At 44.8% G+C, this 18,445-nt stretch overlaps 1 protein-coding gene across 5 annotated transcripts in view; it reads left to right on the top strand.

Moving 5' to 3' along the window:
• The window catches only part of VAMP7 (vesicle associated membrane protein 7), a 31,012-nt gene that overhangs the window by 1,144 nt on the left and 11,423 nt on the right, over window positions 1–18,445 (top strand). For 3 of the 5 annotated variants that reach the window (XM_039487695.1, XM_039487697.1, XM_039487696.1), the window contains exon 2: window positions 15,022–15,180. In XM_039487695.1, coding sequence (XP_039343629.1) covers window positions 15,035–15,180 — 146 coding nt within the window. In that variant the 5' untranslated portion in view covers window positions 15,022–15,034. Of the gene's footprint in view, window positions 1–12,366; window positions 12,388–15,021; window positions 15,181–18,445 lie in introns of those variants that run through there. The other 2 variants (XM_039487699.1, XM_039487698.1) reach the window with 2 other exon arrangements.

Below are 18,445 nucleotides of genomic sequence, written 5' to 3'. Positions count from 1 at the left end.
CTGTCCCTTTCTAAAGAGAGCTGCCATATAGAAGTAGAGGTAAACAGGAGGGAAAATAGTGAGACGATCTTGGGAGAAGCTTTGTGACAGTTGAACTTCTGTAGGTGAGAGTTGTATAATCTTTTGTTAGAGACAAAGGCAATTTTGAAACCAAATTAGCTTTAAATGTGGAGGGGGTGGGGAAGAGAACAAATATTACTCAATAATTACAAAAGGGAAAACAAAGTTTGCTGTTTTCCCACCTGTTCTGGTTAGGTGCTCGCATTGAGTGATGTGTTCTGGTTTTAGCTCATAGGGGGATGCTGGAAGTGGAAACCGGAAGACTGTGGAAGTCAGCTAGCTTCTGACTTTGCATGTGTGCTTTTATGCAAACATAAGAATGGCCAACTTGTGGAACTCCTTACCTGAGGAGGTTGTGAAGGCTAGGACTATAACAGCATTTAAAAGAGAATCTCCATGAACTTATCCAGTTAAGTCCATTAATGGCTATTAGCCACAATGGGTAAGGAATGGTGTGCCTATACTCTGTCAGAGGGTGGAGATGGATGGCAGGAGAGAGATCACTTGTTCATTACCTGTTAGGTTCACTCCCTCTGGGGCACCTGGCATTGGCCACTGTCGGTAGACAGGATACTGGGCTAGATGGACCTTTGGTCTGACCCAGTATGGCCGTTCTTATGTCCATCTAGCCCAGTATCCTGTCTTCTGACAGTGGCTAGTGCCAGGTGTCCCAGAGGGAATGAACAGAACAGGTAATCATCAAGTGATCCATCCCCTGTCACTCAGTCCCAGTTTCTGGCAAACAGAGGCTATTCATATTCATATATGGAGATATACTTATCTCATAGAACTGGAAGGGACCCTAAAAGATCATCGAGTCCAGCCCCCTGCCTTCACTAACAGGACCAAGTACTGAATTTTGCCCCAGATCCCTACGTGGCCCCCTCAAGGATTGAACTCTACCCTGGGTTTAGCAGGCCAGTGCTCAAACCACTGAGCTATCCCTCCCCCACCCCCAGGGACACCATTCCTGGCTAATAACCATTGATGGACATATCTTCCATGAATTTATCTAGTTTTTTTTTTTTAACTCTGTTATGGTCTTGGTCTTCACAACATCCTCTGGCAAGGAGTTCCACCGGTTGACTGTGTTTTGTGTAAAGAAATATTTCCTTTTATTTGTTTAAAACCTGCTGCCTATTAATTTCATTTGCAAAAGGGGTGGAGAGGTAGAATGAAGGCTGACTTTGATGGGAAGCTAGTCAATGAACTTGATGGAAGTTGTAAGGAAAGTCTGTTTTATTTTTGTTTTTTCCCCTCTTCAGTCTAGGCTTGGTAAGTTCTTATCTCTCAACAATAATTAAACACTAAAAAGGGACACAGAATGAAAGACTCATCAAACTTGAATTTAGTAAAAGCAAGGTTTTACGGAACTCGAACAATAGAAACGTATCAGTGATGCAACAAAAGTTTTCAGTGGAAAATCTCTTGGCTTGTATTTAAAAACCTGAACTATGTAAGACTGTCAGTGCATGAGAACCTGAGTATGAAATTGATCAGGTATGCAAAGTGCAACAGGCCAGTTTATTTTAGTTTATCTCTGGAATTAAATGTCACTATATATACACCGTATGTACTTGTTAATAAGCCAGGTTTTTTTTAGTAAAAAAGGGAAGCACCAGCTAAGGGGGTCGGTTTATGAATGAAGCAAGGAGAGGCAGCAGAGCCCAGAAGGGAAGAGGTGGGGCAAGAGTCTCTCAGCTTCTGGCCACACTGCTCTGCCCCCCAGCCTCCGAAGCAGCTGCAGCTATGGGCTGGCAGGCTGCAGCCATGCCGCTCGGCCTCGCCGCCCAGCCCGCTGGAACATGCTGCAGCCACGCCGCCTGGTCTGGCCCGCCGGAGTAGTCTGCGGTCGCGCCATCCAGCCTGCGGGAGCAGCTCTAGCCAGGCCAGAGACATCCTCCCCTGGTCCTCCCCAGATAAGCTGGGAAGAGATGGGATGGGGAGAGTGTGGGGGTCCCAGGATAGGGCTGGGATCATGTGGGGGGTGGTCACAGGGGTTACTCCCCTGACCCCCAGCTTCTCCCCTACAAAAAATTTCCCCACCAGTTGCTGTTCCGGCCCGTCAGTGTAAACAGCTGACACGCCGGGACACTTTGTTTACTTAGGTTTACCTCTGTGCCTGCGGACGCTCGAGGTAAACAAACCATCTCAGCCCACCAGCGGCTTATCCTGATGGCCCGGGAGCCAAAGTTTGCTGACCCCTGAATTATAGGGTTGGCTTATGAAGGGGTCATAAAAAAATTTCCATTTTTACTTATCCATCGGGGGGAGGAGGGGGGCGGGGGGCGGCTTATAAATGAACCAGCTTATGATCGAGTATATACGGTAATTTAGGCCAATTATTTAATTGGATTCAAAATAAGGATTAAACACTCTCACAGATCATGAGAAAATGTACAGTTACATTTGCTAGGGGGGAAAGTAGAAGGGATATAAACCTTCATGTTTCAGAACATGCATCAACAGCTGAATTACGTAAATTAAGTTGTCATGGGATAAGAGGGAAGATCCTTTCATATATTGAGAACTGGTTAAAAGACAGGGAACCAAGGGTAGGAATAAATGGTAAATTCTCAGAATGGAGAGAAGTAACTAGTGGTGTTTCCCAAGGGTCAGTCTTAGGACCAACCCTATTCAACTTATTCATAAATGATCTGGAGAAAGGGGTAAACAGTGAGGTGGCAAAATTTGCAGCTGATACTAAACTGCTCAAGATAGTTAAGACCAAAGCAGATTGTGAAGAACTTAAAAAAGATCTCACAAAACTAAGTGATTGGGCAACAAAGTGGCAAATGAAATCTAATGTGGATAAATGTAAAGTAATGCACATTGGAACTATACATACAATATGATGGGGGCTAATTTAGCTGCAACTAATCAGGAAGGAGATCTTGGAGTCATCGTGGATAGTTCTCTGAAGACGTCCATGCAGTGTGCAACGGCAGTCAAAAAAGCAAACAGGATGTTAGGAATAATTAAAAAAGGGATAGAGAATAAGATGGAGAATATCTTATTGCCGTTATATAAATCCATGGTAGGCCCACATCTTGAATACTGTATACAGATGTGTTCTCATCTCAAAAAAGATATACTGGCATTAGAAAAGGTTCAGAGAAGGGCAACTAAAACGATTAGGGGTTTGGAACGGGTCCCATATGAGGAGAGATTAAAGAGGCTAGGACTTTTCAGCTTGGAAAAGAGGAGACTAAGGGGGGATATGATAGAGGTATATAAAATCATGAGTGGTGTGGAGAAAGTGAATAAGAAAAAAATATTTACTTGTTCCCATAATATAAGAACTAGGGGCCACCAAATGAAATTAATGGGCAGCAGGTTTAAAACAAATAAAAGGAAGTTCTTCTTCAAACAGTGCACAGTCAACCTGTGGAACTCCTTGTCTGAGGAGGTTGTGAAGGCTAAGATTATTAACAGGGTTTAAAAGAGAACCTCCATGAATTTATCTAGTTAAGTTCATTAATAGCTATTAATAGCTATTAGCCAGGATGGGTAAGGAACGGTGTCCCCAGCCTCTGTCAGAGGGTGGAGATGGATGGCAGGAGAGAGATCACTTGATCATTGCCTGTTAGGTTCACTCCCTCTGGGGAGGATACTGGGCTGGATGGACCTTTGGTCTGACCCAGTGTGGCTGTTCTTATGTTATGGGCTAGGAAGAAACTTCTTTAAGGAGCTGGTTATTTCATAATCGTTATGGAGTCATACAAAATACAAACATAAATCCTACTGCCACAGGGTGAGTAATAGTTCTCTTGTATTGGGCTAATGCACTGCCATGTTATACCACACAAGGTCTGTGAAACATCTTTTACTGCCCGTCTGACTAGACGGGATTTGACCAATCATGGCAGCTTTTGTGTTCCTGATGCTCAGGCTGAGAGATGCAAAAAATAAACAGCCTAAGTACAGAAAAGAAGGTTAGATTTTCACATTTGTTTTAATGTAAGGTGGTGTTAATGGTAGGAATATCTTTAAAGGGACACCTGTCAGGTCAAAATAAACTAAGAGCCACATGGAAGCTTTGGAGGATAGGATAAAAACTTTTCCTCATTTTAAATGAACGAAAATGAGGGGAGCTAAAAAGAAGTTTGGCTCACTTTCTGCTCAAGTCATCAAGTTTAAATATTCACTATAGAGGTCAAGAAGGAATCTGTAGTCTATTGATACAAATGTTGCTCATGCTAGTTTTGTTAACATATGTACTGTGGAACAACACGTACCATGCATTGTCTGTACTGAATCTGATTTGGAGAAAACCTTTTCTGGTGACCTTAGGAGATTTCCCAACAAAGTGATAGGGAAGGGATTGTGTTCTGTATCCCTTGTGGCTCTTTTTGCCCCCCACAAGCAAATAGAATCATATCAATCTAGGGCTGGAAGGGACTTCTAGAGGCCATCTGCACTGAGGCAGGACCAAGTAAACTTAGATCACCCTTGACATGTTTGTCCAACCTTTTCTTAAAAGCCTCCAGTGATGGGGATTCCACAACCTCCCTAGGGAATTTATACTAGAGATACCCTCAGAGTTAGAATGTTTTCCTAATATCTAATCTAAATTTCCCTGGCTGCAGAGTAAGCCCATTTCTTCTTGTCCTACCTTTGGTGGGCATGGAGAACAATTGATCACAGTCCTTTTTATAACAGCCCTTAACAGATTTGAAGACTAACATCAGGTTCCCCCCAGCTGTCTTTTCTTAAGACTAAACCTTCCCAGTTTGATAGCAAGCCATTGATAATTAGTCTCTGAGTAATTTAATCTGGACTGCATTTTCCTAGAGTGTTTTTGGAGAATTCCCTTATTTCTTCTCTCTCCTCCAGTTCTGAGCTGTAGCTACAGTCTTCTAGTCTAGGAAGACTATGGAGTTCTCCTCAGTGAGTGGGGGCAGTACTGTTGAGTGAAGAGACATAACTGTGCTATGTCTGTATTGATTCCTGCTCCATGCTAGCATGAAGAATGAGCAAACAATCTAACTCAATTATCTCAGATGGCAGCTCAGCACTTACTGTTGTCTAGGCCTTAGTTCTGCAAAGTCTCTTGCTGCTTTTCATCAAAGATGCCAAGCACTGTAGTGCATTTTGGGGTACTTGACTGCATAAGTATGAAACCCCAAATTGTAGACAACTGAAACTGTACAGTGTCTCATGATTTCTTTTCTCTTCCTCACCACCTGATTGAGTTACTCTCATTCACTTTCTTGAGTCTTCTCTGAAAGATCACTGGGAAACTTCAGCTAATGCAGAATGCAGCAACCTGTTCACTTACTGGTCTGCATATGGAGTATATTGCATCATTATTTTGACTATACTGGTTACTTACTTGTTTCTGGGCATGGTTCAAGACATAGATTTTGATTTGCAAGGTGCTATATAATTTGGGTCTGGATTATTCTGCAGACAGTTGAAATCAGATGAGATTCTTGCTGAGAGACCCTAGATTTGAAATCTGGCAGAGTCATCTTGAAAGAGGCCTTCAACTCTGTAATATATCTATCCTCTTCTCCCCCCTCTTGGACTGGCAGTTTGCCTTGAGCGTGTTGCAAGGCCTGTTTAGTCACTCAGGCTCTTTCTAAATGAGCAAAGTAGGTCCAGATTTTCTTCCAGGAAGTTTTGAGTTGGTCTTGTACAGCTTGGGTATTTCTAAACATTATGTTTCTAATGACTATAAACATGCTTAGAGATTGAGGGTACATGTTTGATACATTAAATATTCAAAGCATTAGTTGTAAGGGGTTGCTGCCGTACTTCCTGCTTCCCCCATTATAAGGGTGGAACCTCTTTAGCATTTAGGAATAGCACAAATAATTTTAATTGGAGTTAAGGGCAAGATTTTATCCAGATTGTTCAGTTGGCCAATGGGAGCTGCAGGGGCAGTGCGCGGAGCCCCCATGGCTGCCCCTGCGCCTAGGAGCTGGACATGCCAGCCGCTTCCGGGAGCTGCACGGAGCCAGGGCAGGCAGGGAGCCTACCTTAGCCCCGCTGCGCCACCAACCGGACTCTTAGTGGCCTGGTCAGCACTGCTGAATGGAGCCGCCAGAATCCCTTTTCGACCAGGCATTATGGTCAAAAACCAGATGCCTGGCAACCCTAGTCATGGTTTTTTTCCTAGTTATGCCATACTGTTTGTATCAAACAGTGACAGTCTCCTGTTAGACCAAAATGCATCTCTTACCCAGTGACCTGTAGTGCTTCAGTGGTGGCTGTGCACTGCAGTGTGGGAGATTCAGGCTTGATTCCTTATCCTCTCCTACTGCAGATGTAGTTTGCATCCTTTCCCCACCTCTAGCTGAAGTAGTGGTGCCTCATGCCATTCCTTGAGGTAGATTAAGGAGGGGTGTTGAGAGTCTCTAAAGTTGTCACCTAAAAGGAGCCCCGGAAGTGTAAGAGGGAAGTGGAAAGGAAATAATACTTATATCTATACAGCACCTTTCATCCAAGAGTGTAAAGTGCCTTAACATATGCCTCCTGCTCAACCTCATTTTTTTTCCAAGTGGGGAAACTGACACAGAGGTTAGGTGACTTGCCAAGGACATGCCACAAGTTAGCTGGCCATTACGTATCCTGTCTCTGGTGGATTCTTGGCTTATGCTGAGGAAGCATCATTTGTACTCTAGGCATTATCTCATCAGGCACTAATGAAGACAGCCGCTTTCTGTGTAATGGGGTTGAGCAAGCTACAGTGGTTCTGTAGCCCTGCTTGCTCTTTCAAGATCCTAGTCGGGGATCCTAGTCTGCTTCTGCCTCTCATGAGAGTATTAAGCCCCAGTAAATTGGCTTGTACAGAGATGCAGTTGTGTTTGGGATCCAGTCTATTTTTGGCTTGGCTTTCTTCTCCATTTAGGCTTTAGATAGGTAAATGTGGTGGTTTTCTGCTGGAAGGTTTCAAGTGATGAAAAACTTTCTTTCTGAAATAGGCTTCCAAGGGAGGGTTTGGGTTTGTTTTTGTTTTGTTTTTTTAATTCCCCTCTTTGGAGGTTTTATGACAGATTGGACAAACACCTGTCAGGGATGGTCTGGGTTTACTTGGTCCTGCCTCAGTGCAAGGTGCTGGACTTGACATCTCATGGACCTTTCCAGCCCTACTTTCTGTGATTCTATGGTTTAGTCAGTCCTGGCATGTGCCTTTTTATATCATCATGGCCCCACTCTAAAATCACCTGGTGACCACAGCATATAAACAGATAGATGTGTCCAGTGGGCTAAGCCCTTTTCCTGCCTTTCAGAATAATGGAGGGAGGTATTTATTTGGTAACTGATGCACTCAACCGTGTCTGGTTGCACTTAAGCTGAATTCTTGCTATATGAGGTTCTTAATACTTAACTCTCTAACCCTCAATAAGAAACTTCCCCAGCTCTAGCAATGTGCTCTGAAGATCCATGGACTCAGGCTTTCCCAGACCAGAGGTGACAAGCATCTTGACTGTGGAGTCTATTTGCCTCGTCTGGTCTGGGTCTCCTTCCCTGCTCTGGTGTTCTGCAAAGGTGCAATGTAGTGTAATGGGTGTGTCTGCAAAACTTCTCTATAGTTCTGGATGAGAAATTACTTAAAGCAACTTGATCAGTTTGAAATCTGATTAGGAAGAGGTCATGGCAACTTCTCTTCCAGAAAGGTCTATCTCAAGACACATAAGGACACTTCTGTCTGACCAGACTACAGTGATACACTCCCTTGCAGACGGGCCAGTTTATGGACCTTGATTTCTCTAGATATCTCTCTGAGACTTTTGGAGGAAGGGGGTTGTTATGCTTATAAGAAGCACACAGCGTCTTTTTCAGGGGAAAAGGCAATACGCCGTGTTTATTGAAGATACAACAATTAGCAGTTAGACTGCCAGTCAATGTTATAGTTACCAGTCCAGAATCCAGATCAATCTAGTGGCCAGCTAGGTTGATCGTGGCAGGGGCGGCTCTAGAAAGTAGGCTGCCCCAAGCAACGCGGTGCGCTGCGCCGCCCTTCCGCGGTCCCGCGGCGGGTCCCCTCTTCCCGCGGCTCCGGTTGAGCTCCCGCCGGTATGACTGCGGCAGGTCCACCGGAGCCAGGGAGGAGCGGACCTGCCGCAGTCATGCCTGCGGGAGCTCAACCGGAGCCGCGGGAAGAGGGGACCCGCCGCAGTCATGCCACCGGAGCCAAATGCCGCCCCCCGGGAAAGGGCCGCCCCACGCGCCTGCTTGGCGCGCTGGTGTCTAGAGCCGCCCCTGGATCGTGGGTAGGTAGGAGCCAGGCTCTGTCGGTCGCAACATGATGCTCCGGGGAAGTCTTGGCAGGATGAACCCAAAGTTTCATGGCAAGGCACCTTTTTTATATAGTGATTTTCCTTCATTTGGGACCAATGAGTTTTAAACCATCATGCTGTAATCAGTTGTTGTTTGACAAGTGCTTGTTTTCTTAAATTGTTTTTCTCATCCTTTATCTTGTTCTTTCATCAAGTCTCTCAGGGAGTTACCCCATGCTGGTTTTGATCACAGCTATCTTGTCCCCATTGATAGGTGCCTGTCTCATCTTTCAATCTGCCCTCTTCTGACATTTCAGTAGGGGCATGTTGCAACCTCCTGGTGCTTTTGCATCTGTCTCTGGATCCTCCCTAGACCATCTGGTTCAGCGATGGCCTTCACACTTATCTCAACACACACAAAACAGAATTAATTTACACAGAAAATTTTGAACAGGAACATCAAGTTGCAATGCAAAAGAAAACAATTATGGCATTCTTTTACTTATTTGAGAATGCTAAACCTACAACAAAATAGTGACCCTCAAAGGTCTGTTACTGCATTAAAATCAGTCCAGACACAAAGAAATTCTGGCTGATGCATCTCTACTAATGGCGTATCAAGCCATTCCTATCAGCTATTCAAAAAGGGTGGCTGGCAGGATATGGTCACATCATACATCAGTACATTTAATACACGCTACATTATTATCTCATTATTCTTTATCCTTCATTCTAAATCATACAAAATACAAACATAAAATCCTACTGCCATAGGGTGAGTAATTGTATTGGGCTAATGCACTGCCATGTTATACCACACAAGGTCTGGCTTACAGCAGGTAGGTTTCCAGATATTGGTAGGAAGGAGCAATAGATTGTTGTGGTCAGGCTTCTAAAGTCTCTTTCATAAGTAACTTGTAGGTCAGTGCGAGCAGGTCACCTCAGGTTTTTACGATCAGATATGTCTCAAACAGCAGAAGAGCTGATGAGGACTCCTTGAAACCATGTTTTAAACCCCTTGTTAAATCATCATGCAGAGCAGATGGCTTAAGTGCTGCTAATGATGATGGTTTGCAGTCCTGTATGCCTTTCTCTGTGTAACTTGCTGTCTCTTCTGTGAAATAGATATTCTGATCATTGTACGGATGTGGGCAGGTGGTGGGAGATATGAACATAGTGAGGCTAAGAAAAAAGGTCAAGGCGTGAATTGATAGAATGGCCAGAACCATGCGCCCTGACTCCTAGTCAGTCCCCTACTCTGATCACAAGTGAAATGCCCTGTGGGTATGGTGCATGTGGGTTTTTTTGTGTGTGTGGTTTCTATTTTTATGTATGTATGTGGACAAGTGCTCCGTTTCATAAGTGTCTGTTTCATCCTGCAAAAGAATCCTGAATGTCTGTGCTGCAGATGTCAATTTAACTGCCCGACGTAGAGGAAGAAAGCAATAGCCTGTTAAGGGATCATGACAGGAGTTAAGGTCACCTGAGCTTTTAGGGAACCTTACTAAAAAGCATTCTCTCCTAGAAGTGCTCCTGCACATAAATAAAAATTAAAAAAAGTGCAGTTCTGTTAGAGAAGATGGGTGAAGTAATGAGAGAAGAGTCTTATCTTTATAGTAATAAAGGACAATAGCAAGTCTTGCATGCCATGATCACAGTTGTGCTATCTATAATATTGGGGAAAATAACTCTACAAAGATGATGGCAAACAGAAAAAGGTCACCAAATAAATGTATTTGCCACTGTAGCTTTTGTTCTCTTTGACTAATCTTTTGCTTGCAAATCAGAGATAAGAACAGTGCATGCTGAGAGAGAAGCCTTCAAAGCCCCTGAGAGCTTGCTTGCTGACTTCCTCAAGCTGGTAGGGCCTTGAAGCTGCATAAGCAAACAAAACAGCTGCACAGTGAGGATAAGCAGGAAGCTTGCTGACTGCTATGCATGTAGCGGGGATAGTGCTGAGAAGCCAACAGGGAGTGACTGTGTAGCACTGATGCAGGGAGAAGGATGCTGCAAAAAAGGCTTCATGGCAGTTTATCAATGGGATGTCAGTCCTACTGCTTAAGCCTAGATTAATGTCCTAACCAGGTTGTTCCCTCTAGGAGTGAGAATGGGTGGGAGTGACTGAGGTAAAAACAAGCACTTTGAAATATAAAGGGGCCTGGGGAAGTGGGGAGCCATCAGCACAGCTCTAAAGAAGCAAGGAGGACACAAGTGCAGCTGGTAAACATATGTATCAAGTTGCAGTCATCCAGAGACACTGATTGGTCTGCACTAGTTCTGCTTTGAGCAATCAAAGGAGTAGCAGGAGTAGGAGTAGCCCTCTACCTCTAGGGGGGTGAGGCTGAAAGCCCATTAATTTGGGTCTGAAGATTGACTATTATAGACCAAGAGGGAAGTGAAAGAGGCAAATTCAGTGAACGCTAGGGCACTGGAGGGAAATACTGCTGTGACTGGCTGACAAATGCTGGAGGGCCCTTCGCCCTGCCCTGCTTATTGCTCTGTTTTCATGTAAGAGGCCAAGGAAAAGTAAGTGTGGGCAGCTCTCCTGCGTCTGGGATTTCATCGATTCAGGGGGTGTTCTCTGGGTTTGTAAAGCTCGTCCATTTAATGGCATATCTGATTTGCCCTCTTCCTCTGAAAGTCTCCTTCAGCAGCCCGGAGCGCTCTAAATCTTTCATTGCTCTGGTCTCCTGCTTATCTACTCTTGTGTCTTATCACACTGGCTTTGCCAGTGATGCAAGCTTGAACACCTGGCTGTTCCCACAAATGTCTCTATGCTGATTTTCAGCATGGAATGCCATTTCTGACTTAATCCATAAATCCACTACCCTATTCTTCAAATCCCGCCTCATAACACATTTCCTGTGATGTCATCAGTTGGCCAACTTGCATGGCACTCAGCACTCTTTAATACAATGATATCAACTCTATCGGATTTCAAACCACTAAGCTATGCAATAGCTAACCTATATAACACTGTGGCCTTAGCATCATTGCCCCTCTTCCTGCCTTCCCACGTGCCTACTGTTGGCATACTCACCATCTAATTTGAAGTGAGATTCAGCAAGTATGATTACTAGTGCAGAACTCTATCTCTGTGTCTCCAGTGGCTGGCCCAGTGGGGCCTTGATCCTGAGTTGGGGCATCACAAACATCAAATATTAGCCCTTGTGCAGAATTAAGTGTTTTTAAAAAAAAAAGTCATTTTATGCCCATATTGCTAGAGCAGACCGGGTTTGGCTTGATAGAAAGGTAATGCTAGTTCTTTCAGTACATGCTTTCTGGGTTCAAAAGTTAAAGGCTGCTTTATGGTCTGGTGCCTCCTACTTCCTCTGTATGTGCCTTTCTCCTATTTTCATGCATAACGACTCTTGCACATGGTGGGGAAAGTGCTGGCCAGAAAGAGGTTGCTGAAGTGCAGGTCGTATCAGGTTGTTTTGTCCCTGCTGCCTCCTAAGATGGACACTGATGTGATCCTTGATTGCACAGAGTCATTTCAAGTCTCAGTAGCTCTGTATATGCTAGGGAATTGGGCTGTTGCTGTAAACAGCAGTTGGTACCAAGTTTCCAATTCAATGCTTGTTTCCTGTAACAGTGTACATAATGCAGAAGGGTCAAAACCAGCAGTTCTCAATGTTTCTACTGGGAATCTGGCACTGACCCGCTATTGTCAGGAATGGGTCATTTTCCTACTGTAGATGGAGTCCTGTTGTATTAACTGAGATGGAATATGTGGGCCCAAAGACTTAAAGGTGTTAACATAACCCTGAAATTGTCCAACGTTAAACAGTTTAAACAAGGTTTGGGGTTTGGTATCCGGTGACCTTAATGGCAAACACACCATGAAACATTCTTTTAATCATTTATTAAAGATGGGGGAGGGGGGGACAGTTAAAGCATTTGAAATGTATGTAAAGTATTAAATCAGGTTTTCATTTGAACAGTAACCCTTGTTGCCTTTCCCTGGAGCTCTGGAGAGCCTTCAGAAAGGAGAAGAAACCTTATTTGACCATCTTTCCGATGGCAGCCAAGATAACAGGCCTTTCTGGGGAAAAGCGAAGAAGTTAGCTGAGATGACCTGGAGGAAGTGGTGGTGGTGGTAAAGTCCGATTTAGTTTCCTAAATGACAGAATGAGAGAGCGGGAGAAGAAGGAGGAGAAAAGAACAGCAAAGATAGAAAACGCAGCTGCTGTCTCTGGTGTTGACTCTCAGTGCTGAAAAATCCAGGCACAGCACACAGTCTGATCAGCCACTTCAAGACCTGGCAAACTTGTATTAGTGTCAGGCTGTTTAGATCATTGCATTTAGCTGCCTCTCTGGTCACAGGCTTGCAAAATATACAGGCCAGGCTAGGCTAGCCAGACTCTACTTAGGCAGAAGGAAAGAGAGACAGAAAAGAGAAGAAATAGAGGGGAAGAAAAAGAACTGGGGGGAGGAGAACGAGCATGCAGCAGGTGACAGTCTTACATCCCAGGTCAGTTTCCCCAAGCCATTGGCTCATGGGGATGATGTGGTTAAGGCATGTCAGTTTCATAGCCTGTGGTACCCAAGGGAGTAGTGTGGCCAGCAGCACATCCAAATGTCTTTGGCTGCCCTAACCTGCTGGCTCATTTGGCCACTGTGTAAACTGGAGATGCCCTTTCAGTGTGAGATCAAGTGAGACTCCAAAGCACAGCTTTGGGGGTTGTAGTTGAGTTAACCACTCAGCCACTGCACTCACATCCCAGGTACTAGTTGGGTTTAGCTGCAGCTGGTAGAGGTGGAGGTGCTGATGTCACCTGAGTCCTCTGTCAGGACATCTCTCAGGTTAGGATGAAGACGGCCTGGGGGCCCAAGAGACAGTGGGGCCGGCAGCCATGATGTTGAAACTCACTCTTTCCCCTTTTTTTCAGTCAGCCAGGGTTGCGGTAGCCTCCTTCTTATTTCCCCCAAAGAGTCTTTTCTTGTAAGGACCCCAACAGAAAGCGATGGGTAGAATATCCATCCCCTCATTATTCTGTTGACCAGTTTGGTCTAACTTCTGACACACCAACTGTGGTCTCACTGTTCTTGTATACCAGGCATGATTTTAACACACTTCTGGAATTGTATCTGTAGGTGTCTGTTTGGACTAATTCAGTCATTGTCTCTCTTTTGTACCTTTTCCCATCATTTGATGTTATTTTGACATTTTATGAACTTTGAATCACTTTTTACAGTGGAGCTCACAATTAGGGTCAATTTGTAGGACCAGTTATCACAACAGTCCACTGAAATGATAGATGCTGGGTTTATGGGCAAGGAGACTAGTGCTGAAAATGCTGTGATTTAGTGCCTTTTCTTGGCCTTTTACAGTTTTTCAGTGGAGATGAGGTGTTTACTAGAATAAAACACCTCATCCCCACTGAAAAGAAAGTACCAGGGAAACCAGCACAATCCTGCTTCCAGTCTGAACAGGGATTTGATTGCTTGGCATTCTCAACGCTGACTTTCCACTCATCCCAGTTGCTTCAGCACACAATCCGATGGCTCTGCCAGCCAGGCTTCCCAAGTTCAGATCCGTGGTGATGTGCACAGCGTCTGTTTCAGTGGCTGAGTACAAGATGGATGACATTGGAACTCTCCAAGTGGAAAGTGAAAAATAGTAGGCTCCCTTGCAGGGTCAGGAGGCGTTCCGTTTACATACGCTCTAAGCAGAAAAGAGGCTTATGGATGTACTGCACCTTTTAAATCTTGGGTCCCTGACAGCAGACTAAAGTGTTGCTATTCCACTGATTAACACAGTCTGCTGCCTCAGCAGCTAACAGGTACTTCTCTACCGTCTTGCTAGACTCAGCATAACCCCAGTCACTTGGAAGCTTAAACCCTGAATTTGATATTCATATGATGTGAGGATACATGGTTACCTTCCCACCAAAGGATGCAGTCTGAGGAACATTCAGTCTAATTTTAAAAGATTCAGAATGGCATGCTGTGAGGGTTTTTTGTTGTGGAAATCCATGCATGTTGATTTGCCTAAAGCATATGAACCTCATTAACTGCCAGACCAAGAGATGCTACTGGGGAAATGTATATGGTGGTTCCAGAACTGTAAGCTGCTGGTGTCTCTCCTGTACTTTGGATCCATAATTTACCAAAATCAGGAAACCCCTTTAAAACAGCCAGCTAACCCACAGAGATTTGTGTGCATGCATTAGCACGGGCATTGGTGCATTGTGACCACTACTGGTACAATAATCATAGTCTTGCTCCCCTTGTCTGTTATGAGACGGGGGGCTACCTTTTGCCCCAAAGAGCTTACAGTCTGAGATGGTCTTTCCATTGCACGTGGCATGTCTTGTGCAATGGAGCCATGCAATGCTAACTTGGGAAATGGTGAAAATTGTGACTCTCCTGTGAAACTTAGTTACCTAGAAGCAAACTCCTTTGCAACGTTTTCTCTTGGTGAGGAGATTGGAAGGGCAATTAACTGCATGTAGTCCCATGATGCATGACCTGCATCAAACCAGAATCTTGTAGCGAGGTCAGCATAATTCTACCTATCTTATTGAGTGGTGCCTAGAAAAGGGGAAGAGGAAGAAAGATGGGCTGCAGGTAATGGCATCCAGTAGAAATACTGAACAGTCTTACTCCTTCCTTGCTCTCTATGCCAAAGATAGAGATGCTGTTAACATGGAATTACTGTGCTCTGCTGAGACGGATCTATAGAGGAAGTGTTATGAGTCTCCTAATCCTGTGTGTGTTGTGTCTCTAGCTAGTGTGAAGCAATGGCTATCCTGTTTGTCGTTGTTGCCAGAGGCACGACCATCCTTGCCAAACATGCCTGGTGTGGAGGGAACTTCCTGGAGGTGACGGAGCAGATCCTGGCAAAGATACCATCAGAGAACAACAAACTCACCTACTCACATGGAAAGTGAGTAATGCTCTGTCTTCTGGAGTTGTGGGGAAGGGGGAGAGAAGGGACCTGCTGTGGGGAGAAACTGAGTTTGGGCTATTGCTACTTAGTGATGTAATAAGACCTGAGAAGGACATTGCTCCCACCCACCTTGTTTCTTATGCAAAAAATTCAAGTCTTGAATGCCCTGTGAACAACTAGGTGGATTATGACATCACACGTCAAGATTGAAAGCTGAGCAATTGATCTAACCATGCTTTCTGAAGTGTTGCTGAACATGGGATGCCTTGGGCTGCACTTGCAGTTATGCAGAGTTTAAGGGCACCAGGTTTGCTGCACTGATTGCTGACACTTCTTGGGTACTGATACATTTAAGATGTCTCATTGCTCAGGCAGTTCTTAGAAACCTGTCCCTCTAAGAAACCAGTGGAGTTGGTGGTATCCTCTGGTATGGCTAGGAGAATCTTTTTACTATGAGTCGGAGATTCATTGGACATACCCAGAAATAGTTATCAACAATGGGGGAGGCCAGAAGGGTGCAACTGGTTATGTGCAATTTTGGCTTTGGGCCATGGAGAGCAAAATCTGTGTGGGATAAAGCTTTAATATAGATTTATTTAAACTTTCCTAAAGGATGCTGACTCCCTGCCTTTACAACACTGCGTGACCCAAACTGCCAGGCACAGAACTATGGCTGGACCTCAATGGCACAGATCAGATGGATGGTTTCCCAAAGTTCAGGGTGCATCTCAAAGTTCAATTGCATCTCTACTCTAGATCTGTAATCTAGAGTAACCCCAGACTTTCCCTCACACTGTAAGGCTACGGGTCCAAAACTTGGTGCACTTTAGGATTCCAAATGTGCTTTCAGGTAACAAGTGGCTGGACCTGCCTGCTCCATTGTTACACACAGGCTGTCTGATGAAATTTGTAGGAATCCCACAAATTATAGCTCTGACTGGGGAGGACTTTGACTGGGAGCACTGCGAAGTGTTGTATTTTAGGGATGTGTCTCACTGAGTTGGCCTAGTATCTGCTTTGCAGTCTTCAATTTTTACAAAAATACTAAATCTTAGTCTTGAGGACAGCTCACATTCCTTACTCTAATCCTGAATTTCTCCTTAAAGTCAAGCTGGGCAGTTGGCTTGGCGTGCCTCCATTAGTATATTTGATGCATGCTAATTGGGCTAATTCCTGATAGAGAGGATCTTGGCTCTGCAGTCTGTCTCAGCTGTGCAGGGAGCTCAGATGAGGGATAATGATTACTAGCAGACATGTCTGCTTCCCAAGTGTGCTATGGGTTACGTGACATGCAGCAGGAGTGTATACACCCCAGGCCTTGAGGGAGCTAAACTTGGAACTGACTGAAGATATCAGCTGGGGATGGGTGGCTATAACTGGAGCAAGGGAGGATTATTGCTTTATTAAACACTTTGCTTGAATAGGGTGAACTGCATTTCCCAGACTTTCTAAACTACTGCAGTAGGATAATGCATAATGGGCAGCTCTGAGACTAGGCACACACCTCCCCAGCCAGAATCGCAGGGGCTCCCTCCTAGCAATCTAATTCTGCAGTGTTTATATGCCCATAACAAAATGGGGAGAACCACCCCTTAGATTGGAACTCCTCTGTCCTTCCACAGGGGGAGGAAATGGGCAGATTGGCTCAAATTCTATACACCTCCTTTTGAAGAGTGTTTAGAAGGTAGGACGTCTTCTTACTTGTGTTCAAAATCCTCCAAACAGCCCGGCTTCCCTACTTGGGACCAGGCAATTCCCTCCCCTGGGACAGAGCAGAGATCATGGCATGGGGCTGGGAAGATACAGTTCAGTTCTGTCCAGTTGTGGTACTTTTGGACACCTGAGCAGGGCACCTGGGGTGGCCTGAGGAGAGGGCTAAGAGTTCAGAGCTTAGGCAGTTACTTTCTGCCCAGCGTCCTGGCCCCCAAAGACAGGGAGACCCGGGAACGCTCTTCCCCCTGTGCCAGAATGTCTGGAGTCTCTGCTTCTAAACCAAAAATAAACTCAGAGAGGAAATAGCTGAAGCCTGGTGTGTCCCCGTTAATGCAGAACTTTAGGAGTGAATGCCTGATCTTGCTGCAACCACTCCTGGGTTTCAGGGTCCCTACCTAATGCTGTTTAGCATCTTGACTGCCCGATGCTATCCATTCTCTGCTACTGCCATGAGGGAGCCTTCTGACATAGAAGGGATGGAGTTTATTCCCATTTGGGGATTAGGGTTGGGCTTTTAGGGGCTCACAACCACCCAGTAAAAATCAAAACCATGTCCAGAACTCCTAGTGTGTGTGTGGGAGGGTGTCCTGTGTGTGTGCATGTGCGTGCAAGCACACAGGTGAGGCAGAACTGGACAAATTGTACTAGGCAGACTGCATCTCTCAGGAATGTTGTGAGACTTAATTAATGTCTTGTCAATTGTTTTTTACATCCTTAGATGAAAGAGGCTGTATAATAATTCAAAAGTATTACTAAGATGCCTTTCTAAAACCTGGGAAAGAACACTGCTGTTGTACTCATTTATAGGTGTTTAATAATGCAGAACATCAGGCTTGCTTAAGTGTGTCAGTCTAGGTGCAAATGGAAAAATTAAGAATGAATGCAAGACTTAGAGCAATGTGGCTGCTCGCTATTTCCAAGGAGTTGCTCAGTTAATTAAATGCAGCCTAGCAGTCGGAGGATGCCAATCACCATAGAGCTGTTTGTGTAAGCAGCTGATGGAGGCTTGTGGAGGCATTTGATGGAGGCCTTTGAAATTGGTTTAGTAAAAACATTAATCCAGTTATTGATACAACTTCTGTTGTGGTAACACCCAGAGAGTCCAGTTGTGAACTGGCCTCCTGGTGCTAGAGAATCATAGAAGATTAGGGTTGGAAGAGACCTCAGGAGGTCATCTAGTCCAACCCCCTGCTCAAAGCAGGACCAACACCAACTAAATCATCCCAGCCAGGCCTTTGTCAAGCCGGGCCTTAAAAACCTCTAAAGACAGAGATTCCACCACTTCACACATTCCAGTGCTTCACCAGCCTCCTAGTGAAATAGTTTTTCCTAATATCCAGCCTAGACCTCCCCACTGCAACTTGAGACTTGGGCCAGAAGAGTTTACAATAGAAATTTCATTGCTTCATTAAGCAAATTACTGTGTGGACACACTAGCTACACTTTTTCAAGGAATTTATGTTGGCTTACTTCGGTAGGCATGATTGTTTGCTTTATACTTGGGATGATGTTGCATTGAATCGTATCTGTGGAAGCCCCTTGATGGTTT

This window comes from Mauremys reevesii, linkage group 9 (assembly GCF_016161935.1).
Source record: "Mauremys reevesii isolate NIE-2019 linkage group 9, ASM1616193v1, whole genome shotgun sequence".
NCBI classification, from domain to species: Eukaryota; Metazoa; Chordata; order Testudines; family Geoemydidae; genus Mauremys; species Mauremys reevesii.
This window is presented reverse-complemented; position numbering and strand designations above follow the sequence as displayed.